The following is a 17,790-nucleotide window of genomic DNA, read 5'->3' on the forward strand; positions in this document are numbered from 1 at the left end:
TGCTGCCACCGAGGGAGGGACGGGGGCATGTGCCAGTACCGGTCCAACCCCAAAGGGGCACCTACTGACAACCTTAAGCAGCAGCAGGAACAGGCATTCCCATTCTCCGGGACAGTTCCAGCCTCACCCCCCTCCTTTTTTCCTTCTTGAGAGACAACAAATAACACTCTGTAACTGTGGTGACACAGACTGAAAAAATAAATACCTGACTGCAGATATATTCAAACTGAGATGTTTGCATGTGCATCAAGTATGAGTTTGTGAAATCTTCTATCATCATAGCCAGGTTTTTCTCATCTCTTACCTCTGGATATTAGACAGTCAAATTCCATTCTTGAGCTGAAGGTTGTTTATATAAGCCAAGGATAAATGTATTCTTAAAAGCTGTTCTTTCTGGGTGGTTTAGCACAGTATAGTGGTTGCATATTCCATTTCACTTAGCTGATGCAGTATTCTAGCAGGAAACAGCAGCAGGAGACTGATGTTATGCAGGGGACAAGAGCAAAAAGGGTATGCTTGTGAATACTGATATCCTGACTGATGTAATCATTGTGATAAAAAAGAGTCATAGTAGTATAAGGCCCAACTCTTCTGCCATGAAGTTAGATACACTCAGCACAAATCTAGTTTCTGCTGGGAGCTGAAAAAGGAGGAAGGTCACATGGCTGTGGAGCAGATCTGTTCCCATTCTGCAGTGTCTTGCCTCCATGGGATCCAGCACAGCAGCAGAAGCCCCGGCACGGGTAAGTCAGCGAGCACAGCTTCAGGATTCATGACTGCCTCAAAACACAGGGTGAGAGGGGATCCCCAGCACAAAGGAGATGCTGAAATGCCTCCCAAGAGAGTCTTGACACAGCAGGTGCTGGGAGGCAACAAGCCAACTGAGGCCTCTGGATTTGCAGATTAAAAACGGTATTTTAGCTAAATCATCATATGTATTTTTCTAGTAATGCATGATATCAATGAAACATCCCTAAGAGAAATTAATTTGCTCTGAGGTTATCATGGTACTCACCACACCCATAACTTCCCTTTGCATGACAGGATCATGAATGTTCTTACCAACTAGTTTATCTAAAATCCTGGAGCTATAGGCTCCTTTACTCTCTCAACCCTAACTCTAACCCCAAAGGCAGCTTGGCACTGTGGCAGGGGTCCTTATCACCAGAGGGGGCAGAGATTCAGAAGTGTGGAGTTGGCAATGCTGCCACCCTGCTGTGATGCCTTTGCACTGCCTTTTTGACTGCCAGTGTCCCTGGAACTGTAGGCCCTGCAGCTCTCTGAAGCCTAACCCAAACCCTAATGGCAACTTGTGGCTGCTGCTGCGACCCCCATCACCGTGGCTGGCCCAGATTCCAAAAGTGTACAGTGAGCCATCTCGGTACCCTGTCGTGATGAAATTTCTTCAGTTCATGAAAGGAAATGAAACCTCGCAATTTCAATGAGTATCACTTCATGAAGTTTTGGTTCATTTCATGGTACTTCATTCCATTCCATTTCAAAATTCTCCTAACAATTTTCTTTTTTTTCAATTTCATTTCATTTCCTTATATTTCCTTTCTTGTCTTTCCATTTCACTTCATTCCTTGATTTCTCATTTCCTTTCCTTTCACGAAAGGAAACGAAATCTTGCAATTTCAATGAAAATCATTTCATGAAGTTTTGGCTCATTTCACTGCCCTTCAAACAGAGTAGCTAAGATAAGGAATTTACCACAACTGCTAGTTTTCAGTTTTCATATACTGTTACATGATTGTCAGTGTGGTAAATATGTTGTACATCAATTAATGAAGAATTGCACACTGTTATTGTTAATTACTCAAATTTTATCTTCATAAATCTGAACAGTGGGTAGTTTCTGTTTACAAACCCTCTACTTGTTCTTTAGAAAGGTTAACTGAAATACTGAAATACTATTTTTTTCTCAGGACCTAGTACTTCCCTTCAAGATGTATCCAACAAGCAACAATATCAGATCATGTCCTAGTTGGTGGGGAAAAAAATATTTCACCAAGAACAAAATTATATAAATAAGATCCATTTAATTATTCACTGAAGGCTCAGTATACAGAAAACATTAAAATACCAAAAGTTCTGAATGGCAATCATAAAATATGCTTTAAGAAAATTCAGAGTAATGACATCCATCAACAATTTTAGCAGAGATTTCCGTACTGTGACCAAAAGTGAACTACTTGGAGAGCTTCAGATGCTGAATCCCTTCAGTATTTCACAGCTTAAGAATATGGTTTCCTTTGGCAGCCCACAGACACTGCCACTGAAACCAGTCTCCAGCTTCAACAGTCTACTGGCTGAAATCCATCTCATTCTCATGTCTCTTCAGTTCACCCCTGCAGTGGCTTTACTTGGATGACATTTACTTTTGTCTCATTGTGTTTACTGCTGTCATCTATTTGCTCAGTGTCATCACTGGTGATAATAAAAATGACAGAGGAAGAGCTGAAAGTCACTTTCTTCTTTGGCCTGTCCCCTGCTTTCTGTGACATAACTATTGGTCGTATTGGTTTGTCACTCCCTGTTGCTGGTGTCTCTTTCATTGTCCTCTGGAATCTCATCAGGCGAAAGCACAGGAGTTGCAAAAGGCAGTGTCGAAACTGCAAAAACAAATAAAGAGAGTAAGGTTCAGCCTCCTAAGCATTCACTACCATGTACAAGCCAGTGAAAGGCACGGTACAGTAAATGACTCAAACTAAGAGACTTCTGCATAACTTCTGAGTTAGTTTCAGTAACAAAACATGGTGCCTTTGTAGAGGGTACTTTTTCCCTCTTCATCTGAATAGGATCACCGAGCCAACAGAGGGCACTGAAATGCAACTGAGTATTTTACCAGTCACAAGATCTGCAATCCACAATCTGCAAAAGGCAAGAGTACTAGGTTCCAAAGCGTGCTATAATTGTGTTTCCATATTCAAAATTACACATTTGATCCAGCAGGGAAAGAATATTCTCACAAACACTTCACAGGAGAATACAGAGGGAAGGAACAAGGGGAGGAAGGGGATACAAAGAGATGTTTTCTTCCTTTTAAGTAACTCCAGGGTCTGGAATTTTAAAATAAGCATTTAACATCATAGATGTAAAATGAGATTTCAGTGGTTAGTAACAAAGAAGTCAAATGTTCCCACTGAATATGGAAGGAACAGAAGTCTTTCAGCTAACTAGCAGCTACATATGACACAGGAAGTCTGTTCTGCTGTGTGACTAAATAATGTGAGGTATTCAGTGAAAGCTCACACCAGCACATAGAATGAAAATTTGAGTAGTAGTACTGTATTAATTCTCTAATTATGGTCTCCCCTTCAACAAAACAAAGATCCAGGTATGAGGGTTAAAGGATGCGTTCCTTCAGTCACACACTTTATTTAAAGCTCAAATATGATCCTTTGGGGAAGATCTCTGGTTTCACCAGAAATAAGTGGGCAACTTCCCCTTTGTTTAATAATCTGTAACAAGACTTGCCTGGAATGTATGATGAAGACTTCAATCAACCAACCAAAATATCAAAACAACCCAAACAAAAACAACAAAAACCCCACACACAACAAACATCTGGAAGCAGGTGGGAAATAATGCACCTTTTCTCAGAAAAGGGGCTAGGACATATTTTTTTAACAGCCTTCCATTTACCTGAGTTAAGGATTACTCTGTATTATCCTGCATGGCCAGTGCCTCTGTTTTCCCAGATACCATGCAAGAAGCAATCTGACATGTCAAGTTGGAACAAGGTTTTGCTGTGGAAAATTAATCCTACTCTGACACAGGGAAGACAATAGGTTGGTCCTGTTGGGAAAGGAACTTAGCTAATTACAAGATCTCAGAAAAAGATAATCTGGTGCAAAAGAATGGTCATGTGGAAGCCTTGACAACTTCAGAAGTAATGGTCTACCTCGGAGTAGTGCAGAAGTTAGAAAGTACAAGCATGTCAGAACAGAGCAGATAAAGGAAGGCTATTATAGAGAATCCATTTTAGGATTCCTTCTGAGGACAAAATAATCCTAAAAAATTAAGAAAAAATACTATCATTTTGGTTCTAATCTGGAATTAGAGGCAAGAGAAAAATACTTCACAATGCATCTCCAGTAAGTGTGTTCAGATGATTGATTCTTATCCTGGCTGTGTCTTTACTGGCATTACACCTGGTACCAGTTTGATTTGCTGCTGGGTATCAGAACCCACAAAATGTTTTTAGATACACTACTCAGCCTGACAACTAGGTACAGAGTCAGTGCCAATGTATTTAAAAAGCCACTCTGTTGAAAAAGTCTTTTTGAACGTGACTGCTGCTAGCTTCCCATATCCAGGACAACTCTGATATTGTGCAGCTGTGTAACTGTGGATCAGTCTGCTGTGAAATGAGCTGTGGGGGAAGAAACTGCAAGATGCCACATTAGAGGCCTCCTGCTTTTACTCAGGAAAGCATTGAAGCTCCCCCTTGCCCTTGGTCCTGAGCTGAGCTGCCCTGCAGCCTTTGCTTGGCTGCCCACGTGGCTGATCGGACCCACTGACTTGGCTGCCTTGTCCCTACAGGCTGCTGGCTGGCCCAGGCTTCTGCCCAGCAACTGCAAGCCAGTGTAGGAAACCACAGAAAATTCCATCTCATATATAATGAGCTTAAAGGTAAGGAAAACCCAGGAGAATCCCTCCAGCGATCATTCAGGTTTTTTACCCTTTGTCAAGGGATTCTATTAAACCCCAGATATCTTTATACTACCTTGGTTTCAGAAGTTTACAATGTGCATGTTACACTACCAGTTTCAGTCCTTGTGTTGCTGTAACACAGAAGTCAGAGGCAAGATTTTTTATTGCTAAAAACCAGACACTGATTATTCTAAATTTTCTCTGATGGAGTTCTACTGTGGTAAGGGAGTGATTCAGATGAGGTCTTCTAGTTGCAGTCCACTTCATGCGTAAACTGTCAAAACCAGACATTTGAATTCTGACACTCTTTCCTGTCCCTTTTATGCAAGTTAAATGTTTGAATTCACATATAAGCAAATTAAATTTCTAATCTGGTGGTATTTAAGCACCATCAGGGACTCTACTTCTTCTAGATTGTCATCATTTACCCTAGATGTTCAAATTTTTAAATAATTTTTCAGATTAAAGGATATCAGACCTAAATTCCACAACTGTGATTCTGGCTACTAATAATTCAAACAAGAAAACCTTTCATGTACCCACCTTTCTACTCATGAAGATATAGATAACTGGATTATAAGCAGTGCTTGACTTGGCAAAGAAAGATGGGATGATAGCTACTGTTGGAGTTACAAGGTTGCTATAGCCATACGTTATCAAGAGGGAGACCACTGCATAGGGCATCCAACAAATAAGGAACATGGAGATCATCAAGAAACACATTTTAGCCACCTTCTTCTCATATTTTAGAAGCTTGATGACTTGAACCGTCTGAAAATCTTCTACACAGCGAAGCTGTAGAGGAAAAAAGATCGTAAAATAAAATAGTTTTTTGTTTTACTTGAACCTGAATAGTTCTACATTTATTTCTAAGTAACTGATTCACTCTTTAAGGCACAGACAGCATACACCTTATCTTCTAAACCACAATCTTCTGGAAGTTTACATCATGTTTCTCGGACTTTTATTCTCTACATTAAGTGTAAAAATGCAAGCTGAGAAAACACAGAATAGCCAATCTACTAGAAAACAACAAATCATGCTGCAGATGTAACAAAGCACACTGCAGTTATAAGTATTTTAGAAAAATAACTTGTGCTCGGCTACTGGCATAAGCAATTTCAGTTTACATTAGTGGTCCTTTATCTGACTACTCAGACAACCCTGTAGATTTGTGTCATCAGAAATATTTAGAGAAAAGAAAATTTCATAAATAGATTTCTCTGTACTGCTTTGCCACATAATTTTTTACTCTAAAATTATGAAATCTCTAAAGCAGAACACTAGGCAGCAGGTTGCCATGTTATCTCAGTCATAAAATAAGGAAAAGATAAGACACGCACATGAACATACTTCACAAATTATCTGTTGTGCCAATACTGTTGACCATAAATTTGAATGAGTCCAGACTAACTACCCACAGAATATCAATCAGTAATGCATTCTCATACTAAGGATTTGAACTGAATTTTCAGGTGGGGATCTGATGTGGATTAGTAAGCATAAGCAGTTCCCTACTTCCTTCCAGTAAAACCACACTACAAATAGACCTCGGTAGCTCTAGGCTGGTTCTCTCCCAACCCTACAACCTTTCTTGTGGTACCTGGCATAGATGAACATCAAACATTCAAAAGTTTGAATGGGAAGTAAGAGTGCAAATTTACAGCTTCAATACTTTTCACTGATAATATTACATTAAGGGAAGTCTTATTTGAACTAACTTACCATTCTTACTGCATGCAGAATATGACCATAGCAATAGGCCATGATCCCAACAGGTGCCACTAGACAGCCAAGGAAAAAAAGGAGCACAAAGGAGGTATCATAAGGGTCTTTTGACTTCCAGTCCACCGAACAACCTAATCCATGAATTTCCAGTGTGTATCTGTTCCAGCCCAAAAGAGGTGCTCCAGTCCAGGCTAGTGAGTACAGCCAGATGTATGTGATAGCCCGCCAAGACCAAGAGAAGTCAATCACCTTTGCATGGACCACTCGAATGTAGCGTTCATAGGCAAGAGCAGTGAGAGTCATAATTGAAACAATTCCTGTAAAAAAAGATAATGAAAATCAAATTATTCACAAATACTGTAAATTGGACTGAACTCCTCTTGAAAAATGTTTCCTTTGTTAGCAGGTTAATTCAAAATTACCTAGCTCATATTATGAATCTAACCTCAATAAGATTTTTGGGTGACAGTGCATTACTCACTAACTATTAAGCCAAACAGAATCACCAGCTTCAAACTACTGAGAGTAAGAAGCTGATGTCTGATCCATGATGTACAATGGCTAAGAAGTGGGACAAGGTAAAAAAAGAGACCAAGCCAGTACTTCTTCCCAAACATTACTTCATTAAGTGAGATATTATGGTCCAAGTTCTGGGTTTTTTTCTGCTGGCAGTTGTAGGGTTTGTTGTTATACCTTCCTTTGGGGTTTGTAGTTTCCTTTGGCTGCTGTTATTTAGGGTTTATAAAAGAAAAAGCTATCATCTAAAACTGAGATAATCAGCAATAAAAAAATCTCTTAGAAACTTAGTGAATTGAGAGCTGAGACTGAAATTAAAGAAAGCCTTCGGCAAATGAAAGCAGAGACGTGCACCTTTAATATGAACAAAATGAATAGAATAATTCCAATTTATTTCAAGACATTCTGGAAGTCTTTGCATTCCAAAAAGAACCAGGAAGGCAATCATTACATTGCTGAAGGTGTCCCATCTGAAAGACATTCAGTTATTTTGAGTGTCCTTTTCCATCTTGCTGCTTTCATAAAAATATCAGTCCTTGTTTATTTATGCACTCTCTTCCTTTTCTGTCCACCTCAGAGTACACAATTATTAACATGTTATGACAGAAATCACATTATCCTCATCTCTCAGTATTACCCTATCCAGACACTTCTATAATTTCATGAAGCCGAGGCAATTCTGTCTTGATTAGAATATAAGGATTTCTGTTTCAATGGTCTGTAACACTTGAAGATCAAAAACCAAATTACCCATCAGGCTGATGCCATGATGATTTTTTGCCTTTTCTTTTATACCTTTTTTATAACTTCTGTATTCTTAGTGGTTTTTTGCCTACATTCTTAAACTTGTTTGTCAAACTAAGAGACTAAACATTTTAGAAGCTTTGTAGTTAGGGATCAAAATGCCCCAGACCCCAAGGTCCTCTCCAGAACACATTCTGTAAACCAAGATAGAGCCATCCAGGGGAAGGTTCCTCGGGGAGGGGGGGCTCACTCAAGCCTCTTATTGGGGAATCTTTGATAGATGTGCTAATTAGTAAGACCTATAATGATATACCAGATTTTTTGGGGGGTGCATTGTGGTGGCCATTGAGGTGCATTCCACCTGGACGTGGTGCACCTAAGGATCCTTAAAATAAATACAGAGGTAAAAACCCATTTTCCTTCTAACCGTGTTTGACTCTTGACTTTAAGAGGAAATGCCCGGAAAAGGCATCAAGGCAACTGCCAGACCCCCGAAATCTGTTATGATTCAATCATCAAGCTCATAAACAACAATTCACAGCATTCTGCGAGATTATACAGATATCTGTGTCTAAATCTGTATAGACTTCATCTAATACAAAGCACAAGTATTTTTTCATGCATATGCAGAGCATTTAATTTCTCCAAGTACATTCATATGTGCCATAATGTGCACGTATACAGCTGTAAGAAGGTTAACTGTGCAGATTTCACTACCAAAGAGTGAATAACCATTATTTTTTACTCAGCAAAAACCTGATCTCACTTCTAAAAAAGGATAAACATTTAATGAAGACAAATTAACAACAGCACAGAAGAACCAGCAACATGGATTTTAGGAAGGCAACAAAAGAGTAACAAAATCTAGAGCAACACATAGCCTCTCTGTCAAAGTACTCAACAGCAAAAGAAGTTTATTATTAACCAAGTATCTCACAGTAGGATATCCTTTAGGATTCTAAGAAAGTTAATTTATGCTGCAGTTATTAAAGATTTCCCTTTTTATAAGTGATGAGCTTAGAACACTTTCTTGATTAAGAGAATTTCCCACTCTAAAAGAAAACATGCCACACTCTTTCATATATCTGTTTAAAATGAAACTATTTTTATTTTTTATGTGCTTTTTTCTAGTCATCTTTAAACCTTCATCACAAAAAGATGTAGATATAGTTGGACATGCAGTAACCTTTCACATTTAGTTTTTTGGGGTTTTTTCCTTGTACTAATCATTGCTGTAGAATTTCACAATTGCACTAGCAAATGTGGGCCAGAAAGTTTCCAAAGACCTAAGGTTGGGTTTGTTGGTGGGTTTTATTGGAATTTTTTTTTAATGAAGTTGAACAGTAGCCCTTCATGCCCTTTTTTGTGACCTAACATGCTGAAAATACATTGAACAATGTGGATCTAAGCAAAGTATTTGCAGGCATTAGAAAATGACTACAGGATTTTACAGGTACTATTCTACACTTACACTGGCTCAGGTAAGTGCTTTATTCAACCAAATGTGGTCTACTTCCTGAACACAAGGTAAGGCAACAAGTCCCCCTTCCATTTCCCTTACCCAAAGATTAGGAATTACAGAATTTTACCTGACAGTTATGATAGTCATCCACAGGCACGTTTATGGTGGAAAATCCACATCACTCAACTAAAGGCTCAGTTTGCTTATATAGAGCATTGCAGCTTTGTCTGATCAGTGGGGAGAAAGAGCAGCTCCTCAGGATGATGAGTCAGAATACCTAAATCAACCTTTTGCTCCTTACCACCTTCCTTCATTGAATGGTATTCAATGACTAATGTCCTTGTGTGGTCTTAATACTTCCCCATCCCTTTTATGAGTGCTGAATTCTAGCCATGACAAAGTAATCAAAAGCATGCATGCTTGACTGAAAGTACAGGTGCTCAGAAGCAGTAATTTACCGAGTCCTTGACACTCTCAAGGAAGGCATTAGATGCTCAATATCTCTAAAATCAGTATGTGCACATAGATATTTGAACGATGTTCTGTAAAGCCCCTTTCAGTCTGAAACCACTGTTCTTCAAAGACATACTTGAATTTTCCTCCCTGAACTGTAAAGGGGACCTTGGACAGCCTGTTGGACAGTATGCACCAAAATGCAAATCCCTCTTCTGTTGGTATTCAAGGCATGTCTGGTAGCAGGCAGACATGAGGCAGGAACTGCAGGTCACAGCATAAGATATATATGATTTATGCATGCATATGGCTCCATTTTCTATGTATCATTCAGTTTCTGTAGACTAGTACAGAGGAAAGCTATGAATTTTACTTCCTTCCCTGCCCCCACTCCTCTCTAGGAGCTTTTCTAGAAATTATTAAATTTCATTCTGAGTGAGTTGCATATTTTAATATGATTAAATATGTACCAATTAAAAAAACCAAATCCATTACAGAAAGACATTATGTTTATTGTTTGGATATTAGCCCCCTCTTAGCAAAAATGTGCATTTCAAACCAATTTTATCTGAAACAAATTTTGTTATGCTTCTTGAGGTACTGGAAATCTACATATTTTGATTCGAGGCTAAGACCCAAAGTTCTGAGGGTTGATTTACTCTACCAGAAAATCACTCTAACTCTTTCAGAAAGATTTTACTGCCCAGTGTTTACAGTTTCATGTCTGACATATAGATTTTCACCTCAGTGAATACCCCTATCTGTAAGTGCTGATTATAAACATAAACACTCTCTGTGGTTAGGAAATGATGCTAGTTTTAGCTCTGATTTAAGCCTGGGCAATTACCCGAGCACAAATGGGGTCATTCCCATTTAAACTGCAGATAAATGTAGCAAAACTGAAGTGTCTTCTTGTTTAAGCCGCTAGCTTGCAATTTCTGTGTTGCAGCTCCTCTTCTTCTCCAGTAGCCAGCTGCACAGAATCAGAGAGCAGTGACAAGCTGCTTCTTGCTATTTAGGAATGTCTATTAGGAAAATCCACATTTTTGCCATTTTGTCTTGTTTTTCTACCAAAATACTGCCTTTAGTGTAGATTTGATCATGCATCATATGTGATAATTATTTCTTCTGTATTCAGGGCTTTTCAAGGAGACATACTAGTTCTGGATACATCATTAAATACTTCAAGCTACATAGTGTATGTCATCGCAGAGAGGCTGCAAAACACAGCTAAGCCATACTGCGTTGTACCACACAATGTGTATATTCTGACTTTACAATCCTTAATTAGAAGAAAAATATTGCGGTGCCTTCAGAACTGAAGTGTTAACTGAGTTTGAACAATCACAACAGCTTCTGCCCTCTCCATGCAAGATATGCCTTATTTTCATATTGAGCCCCTGCCCCAAACATGGCCTACAATTTGGTCAGAGGTGGTATCAAATATTGCCAAAGACTGAGAATTGCTACAGAGCAACTGCAGCATAATGTAGCAAGTAAGACCCAATTCTGAGACAGACCGTGGCTTCTGCCAAAGGACATATTATTTTCTGTATCAATTAATCCTTGCCCTACATGCAAGTGCTGAATGACTATTTCGCATACCTAATCACAGAAGAAAGCCACCCTTCTGCAATCCCTCCTCATCTCTTTTCACATCTGAAAAGATAGCAGCAATTTAGTAGAAGCAACTTCCTTGTCAACGGAAAGAAAAGATGCTGTTGCACTCTCCAGTTTTGAACTAAAAAATACATAACCAGTCCATTTGAATTCAGCAGTTAGGCACTACAATAAGTTTTAATCACCAGCTATGTGTCATTTCTAATTTTTCAAGCAATTTTAATATCTGCATTCAAATTTAGGCAGGGGAAAAATCACTTCTCTTGGACATAATAGACTTCAACTATATTTTATATGCAGCTGTCCTATAAAATTATGGTGAAATAAATCACCTCTTCCAGATTCAATACTCCAAGTGATTAACTCACTCTGGAGGGAAAAAAAAAAAAAGCTAAAGCTGAAAGCATGTTGATTGAGCCTCAGCTATTTGTAACACAAGATCCTAAAACTATCTGCTGAGTAACAATAGAAAATGCTTTTAGCAAGATTAAATCAGTGCATATAACATACATGGGTAATGCAAGAGGGTAATGCACAGGACATTAATCTCTGCCTCTGTGCAGGGAAGACTCAGATGAACAGGCTGTAACTGAAGCCAGGTCCACAAGACACTCTCAAGCAATTAACCCTTACTTCAGTATTTGGTGGGTGTGGTGGTGGTATCAGCTTGCATTGAAACAAACAAATAAAAGAACCTCAGCTGTAGACACAGCAGCTTTTCACAGGAAAGTACAGTCTGTAAAGCTCTTAAAATTTTTCCCATGCTCTATTTCATGTTACTTGAATGGAGTATACACCCGGATATCAACATTGGTTTGGTAGCTCATCAAGATCTAGCTGCTGTATACCAATGGCAATTGGTCCAGAAGGGACATAATACTTTTAATTTTACATTAAAATCTGGCAGTGTTTTTTTTATTCTTACAAAAACAGCTTGCAGTTAGTAAAAGACAGAGGTCTCTAATCTCACTTCAGTAAGAGTAGCCTTTCAATCACAAACAAGGTTTAATAATATAAAGCCTACCGGAGTATACCCTTACTATGAAACCTTCTGTCAAGAAACTGCCTCAGATAAACAACTTTGGTTCCTGTTCCTCGAGATCATTCCTGTAATAAACCAGTTTTTCCACTCCTTTCTTCCTTTGCACAATGAAATTTATCAGAAAGTGTTAGACCACCAGTACTGGCCAATGGTTTGGCTACCATTACTTGTAGCTGAAGTGCTTTATGCTCGGGGGTTATGTGTGTATGCTCCACGTGATAAGACTAGCTTACCTCAAAACCCTCAGGGCCTATTTCTATGTACAGAAGGCATTAAAGCAGACATCCACTGCCTGGGGGTGAGCAGTACACAAATTTCTCTTGTGCACATCAAGTTATGACAGTTACCATCATTTTAAAAAAACCCTTGCATATCTGTGAGAAGCCAGCAGATACACATAAAGATCATGACATCCTGACCCTGTATTTCACAGTTCCCCTCTTACCTGAGGAAAGAAATTATCTGTGTCTGCTAACCAAGACTTTTGTGTATGTTTAGCTGTCAGGTGTCCTCTCTAGAAATTATAACCAAAAAGCTATGCTGTTAGTGATAGAGAGCACACCTCTCAAATAGGAGTTTTATTACTAAATCAGATAAAGAGATTACCCAGATCTCTACTACTTAGTGCTTGGTTGACTACAGACAGGGAAAGAGAAGCTTTTTACATAAAGACAGGGTGGCAGACGCAGTAGGACCAGCATAGAGTTGACTGCAAACCTCCACAGAAAGGTGACCCTCCTGGTATAAATACATCACTTAATTGAAGCAGCTGCCATATCACATCAGGATACATCACCTGTTACAAAATAAACACTGGAACTCAGTGAAACAAAATTAGGTGGGGATTATTGTCTAAGGCAGACAGCAACGTCATGAAAGCTTAGACTAAGACTCAGGTAATCATTCATGTCGTTTTCCCTACACTAATATATGAGGTGCTAAGAATAGCTTTGTAGTAGAGAAAAAAAGCCCTTTTTGCGGCCTCTGCTATGGAGACATATGTACCTAAACAGTATCTTGACTTCAGACTCTAATGAGTTAAAGAAAATAGGGACTATTACTTGTGTGACAAGGACAGATGTTCAGTAGCCAAAATGATCAATTTTGCACTGTAGCAAGCAGGTCTCTGCACCTTCTAAAGGCTCAAAAAAAATCTTTCAAGTCACAGAAAACTCAGGCAGTAGCACAAACCTCAGGTTCTGAGCTGTGCAATGCAACTCAAGAGCAGATATTACTACATGGGTTTGTCTCATGATAAAGTTATGATAATGCAAAAGTAAAGTATTGTGACGAACACAAAAACCAGCCATCTATTCCTAGACAGACCATCTGTAGTTCTGCTGCCATCGTCTCAACTTAAAAGTTTCACACCATGAACATCTGCTTACAGTGTCTAAGTTGTGGATCTTAACATGCCTCCAACTGGCTGGCAAAATGAGAAGCACTCTTACAAAGAAAATGCTCAATTCTTCAATGCAAAATTATTAGAAGTGTAGAGAGTGCCCTCATATCTGTGAGGGGGAAAAGAAGTTGTCATTATTATGTAATGAAGGCTTCTGAAAATACAGATGCTACTGGTTTATTTTAAGCATAAATGCCACCTATTTATTTAATCATATTGAAATCCTTAAGAGGAACACAGAAACACCTTGATCTCGGTTTCAAAACAGTATGAGGAAAAACCTTGTAACAACACGTGAAGATTTAAAATGAAGCTGCTTGATCATGATTTTCAAAGTGATTCCTGATTAACTACAGTAACTAGAAAGAATCTGATTTTTAAAACTTATTGAGAATTAGCTCTGAATTTAAAGTGAAAATCCTATGTAAAAAAAAAAATAAAAAGGCAGATTTAATAATATGTCCCAAACTTGTCCACTATCAGGGGAACCTCTCATTTATAAGTCAACACATGCAGAGAACAACTTACACCAAGTATTGGGTCTTAGGGGCTGTTCTTCCAATTAAAAAAGAGGCATAAGGATGAAGAGTAAGACTGACAGCCTTCAGACTTGAAGGGCTGGCACAGAAAGCTCACGTAGCAATGTCCAAGTTCATACCCAACCATGAAATCACAAAGCTGTAAATAAAGAGGTTTTGGTCATCTGACAAAAAATGAGCTAGACTGGGTCCAACCCCAGGACATATCCACACCACTAAAGTAATTGCACATGATCTGTTGTGGTTTAATAGACTCCATATCCATGGTATCAGAGCTACCACCACTTTATTCTGGAAATATCTTTATTATGTCACTGTGGCTTATTGAGCAATTGAACACTGCAAAGCTGTAAGTACTCTGCTTGGTTAATGAGAATTTCACTTTTCAAAGCTGTCAATTTTGTATGTCTTCTGATCAATGAGTGTACTTTGTATTCCCAAAAGTTCCTGGGGAGAGTGTTATGCTTGGAGAAATACTTGTAGGTAATACACATGTAAGACTTCCATTACATTACTTTCCCTACCACCATCACCTCAAGATAATAGGTGACTTGGTCTGTTATATACAAGAGAAGTATATTCATTAATATAATACCTGGTTACTCTGAATGAAATCTTCAATCAGTATCTTCACCATTACTAGGGAAAAAAAAACCCAAAAACAAACAAGCAAGCAAAAACAAAAACAAAAAACCCACCAAAAATCGCCCCCACCCCAAAAAAATAGAAAAAAAAAAAAAAACACAAAAAATCCAACCAAAATACCTAACCCCAAACAACAACAAAAATTTACCAAACAGAAAAACACAAACAAAAAACCTTCAAATTACTTTTTTTTTTCATAGACACATTACAAAATGAAAATAGAAGCCATGGTAGCAATAATCCAGATGGCAAGCAGAGTATGATGCTACCTGCAGGGCATCATTTATACTTTTTTTTCCTCAGCATTGACATGCCCCTGCTTTCCTATGCAGGTGGGGAACCACTTATCTTCAAAAACAGGAAAGAACAATCCCTCTATTTCTAGATGATAGTATGAAAACAGTGCTGTGGAAGTTAAAATTAGACATCACTTTATCAGATTAGCATTCAATTATAATAGCCACATTAAATATTTTCTATTATTTTACATGCCAGTTGAAAAAAGTAACTCAGGCACCACTCCTGAACATTAAGTTGTGCATTTACTCTCCACTTCCATATGATCAACTACACACAAACACACACTTTTCTAATAATAATAACAGTAATAAAAAAATTCTTCCCAATGAAATACATTATGGAAGAGGAACATAGCGTGACCAAGTACAGGAAGATGTAATTTTACAAACCACTGATGCTAACTTGACTACTCACTAGATAAGGCCCATGAATTTGCCTACATTTCTTCGGAAAATTTCTTAAATAGAGGGATGTAGGAAAGCATCAACACTGAATATATTTATAGTAACAAATTACATAGCACACCTAAAAATAAACAGAAATTAAAAGTCACATGTGATCAAGCAATTTCCTTGCCAATTTACATACCTCATTCTTTCTATTTCTACTATTTCAGAAGATGGTACAAGATTATTATAGTCTGTTTTTTTTTACTCTTACTATGTATCTTATTTTTTGAACCTATATGGAAAATGCCTCCATCAAAAATAATAAGTATAACATATAAAAGATAAAGGTAGGAACAGAACTGTACTTTATGTCCCCTGTGTAAGATTAACGTTCAGTTGTGTGGCAGCATCTGTGTGGCAGATACTTGAGTTTTTCAGGAATTTAAACAGGCTGAGTGATGGAGACAACCTTATGCTAGTGAGGTTCTCTAGTACTTTCCCTGACAACAACAGCTACACAAAAGTCTGAGAGCTGTTGACTGCAGAAATCATCTAGTACCAAACCCTGCACAAACTATTAACTACATCCTGCACCCACCATAACTTTCAAGATATAAGATTTTTGCTGCACTACACAGCAGCAGTCAAATCAAACATGAGCAACCACGCATCTTTGCCCAGTAGCCCACAAAAGGCAGACTACAGTGCCATGTGAAACAAAGATTATGTGTGCAGGAAAGCTACAAAGCTTATTGAAGACTTTAATGTGTCACCTTAGAGCCAATTTTCAGTGCATACACATCCCATGGGTACAGTGTGATCCACCTCTAATTTATACACCTCTGCCAGAAAAAGAAGTATCTGACATGAGCTTTAGATTTTTCTGACTAGCCAAACATTTACTTCACCATTAGAAACACAACCCTGTTCTTTTGCAGCATCATTTACCAGTAAACAAAAAGCCATATTCCCTTTAACAGGCTCCGTGTGCATAGTTGGACTGCAACCTATTCTTCTGCAGACTTCTGCAAAGGGTATGTACTCATTTCAGGAAGGAAACCAGTGAAGAGCTTCTAGGTTTTGAAAACAGAAATAGCGTAAGTACTCCTTCTGCAGTGCTAAAACTTGATGGGAATCAGTGGTTTCCCAAAGCCCAACTGTGTGACACTGTTATGACTGAAAGATGGTACCCGAATTTCACATATGGACAAGGAAATTCAAGCCACTGCCACACAGTGCGTAGCTTTATAAACAGACAAGTCGGGACACTGGGAAGGCTGCTGGGGAGCAGCTTTCCACCTGTTCCATGGAGGCGGGACACTGCTGACCCTACACCCCGAGTCATACGTGCTCCTTATCCACGGACTGCAGCGCTTCCTCCTATAGAACGGAGTCGTTTATGCTCATGAATTCTGCGCATCACTCGGTCAACTCGAGACCCCTTCTGACAGTGCTGCTGCCCTTTTCCCTAAGTGTCCCGTTACACCGGCAAGGGCTGGAGGTCGAGAAACTGATTCTCGAAGAATTTCTTTTCTTTGCTCCGTGTCGTTTTTTCCAACACTGTCGCTCTTTTTTACCAAAAAGCGCCCGCTCCCGCCCCGCCAGGGCGGCGACTGAACCCCCGGCCGGAGTGCCCCGCGGGAGAGGCAGGGATGCGGCGCTTGGGGCGGTTGGGAAGCGGGGACAGGGCGGTTGGGGCCGGCAGGGGAGCGGGACCGGGCAGTTGGGGCGGTTGGGAAGCGGGAACGGGGCGCGACACCGCGGGTACAAGCGGGCGAGGAGGAAGCCAGCAGGACAGGGAGGGACAGGCGGCGCCCGCGGCCCCGGCACCCACCGAAGAGGCTGCTGCTGAAGCCGTCCCAGACGCAGCCGGCGGCATCCCACACCCAGCGGCTCCTCAGGCAGGACATGAAGGTAAGGCTCACGCCGAAGACCGACACCAGCAGGTCGCTGAGACTGATGTTGACGAGGAAGAGGTTGGTGGGCGTGCGGAGCCGCTTGAACTTATAGTAGAGCACCAGCACTACCAAGTTGTTGCACAAGCCCAGCATGCCGATGGTGGCGACCAGCAGCGCCAGCAGCTCGTAGGTGCCGGCGCTAAAGAGGGGCCGCTCGCCCGGCACCTCCTGCTCGGGCACCGCGGGCTCCAGGCGGCTGGAGGTGGCCGTGCCGTTCCCCGCGGGCATGGCTCCCGGCCAGAGCGGGGCTAAGGCTCCCGGCCAGAGCGGGGCTAAGGCTCCCGGCCCGCTCCCAGCCCCATCGCACACCGATGCTCTGGGCAGGAGGAGGAG

The 17,790-nt window shown here is 40.0% G+C and overlaps 1 protein-coding gene across 1 annotated transcript; it reads right to left on the reverse strand.

Moving 5' to 3' along the window:
• Positions 1 to 1,856: 1,856 nt before the first annotated feature.
• Positions 1,857 to 17,708, reverse strand: OPN3 (opsin 3). The gene is made up of 4 exons (XM_069008520.1): positions 17,334 to 17,708; positions 6,385 to 6,704; positions 5,203 to 5,454; positions 1,857 to 2,615 (listed from the first exon to the last, which is right to left on the reverse strand). Exons 1-4 carry the CDS (start codon positions 17,683 to 17,685, stop codon positions 2,346 to 2,348), a joined length of 1,194 nt encoding a protein of 397 aa, XP_068864621.1. The 5' UTR covers positions 17,686 to 17,708; the 3' UTR covers positions 1,857 to 2,345.
• Between the last annotated feature and the right edge of the window lie 82 nt (positions 17,709 to 17,790).

This window comes from Aphelocoma coerulescens, chromosome 3 (genome assembly GCF_041296385.1).
Source record: "Aphelocoma coerulescens isolate FSJ_1873_10779 chromosome 3, UR_Acoe_1.0, whole genome shotgun sequence".
Lineage (NCBI taxonomy): Eukaryota > Metazoa > Chordata > Aves > Passeriformes > Corvidae > Aphelocoma > Aphelocoma coerulescens.

What these genes read in the sequence shown, in the direction of transcription:
- OPN3 (XM_069008520.1), bottom strand. Translation starts at nt 17,685, where the DNA reads ATGCCCGCGGGGAACGGCACGGCCACCTCCAGCCGCCTGGAGCCCGCG. An exon ending in CTTCAGCAGCAGCCTCTTCG is followed by an intron (nt 6,705 to 17,333) that starts GTGGGTGCCGGG and finishes CTTTTTTTACAG; the next exon opens with GAATTGTTTCAATTATGACT. An exon ending in TTCTGCATGCAGTAAGAATG is followed by an intron (nt 5,455 to 6,384) that starts GTAAGTTAGTTC and finishes TTTCCTCTACAG; the next exon opens with CTTCGCTGTGTAGAAGATTT.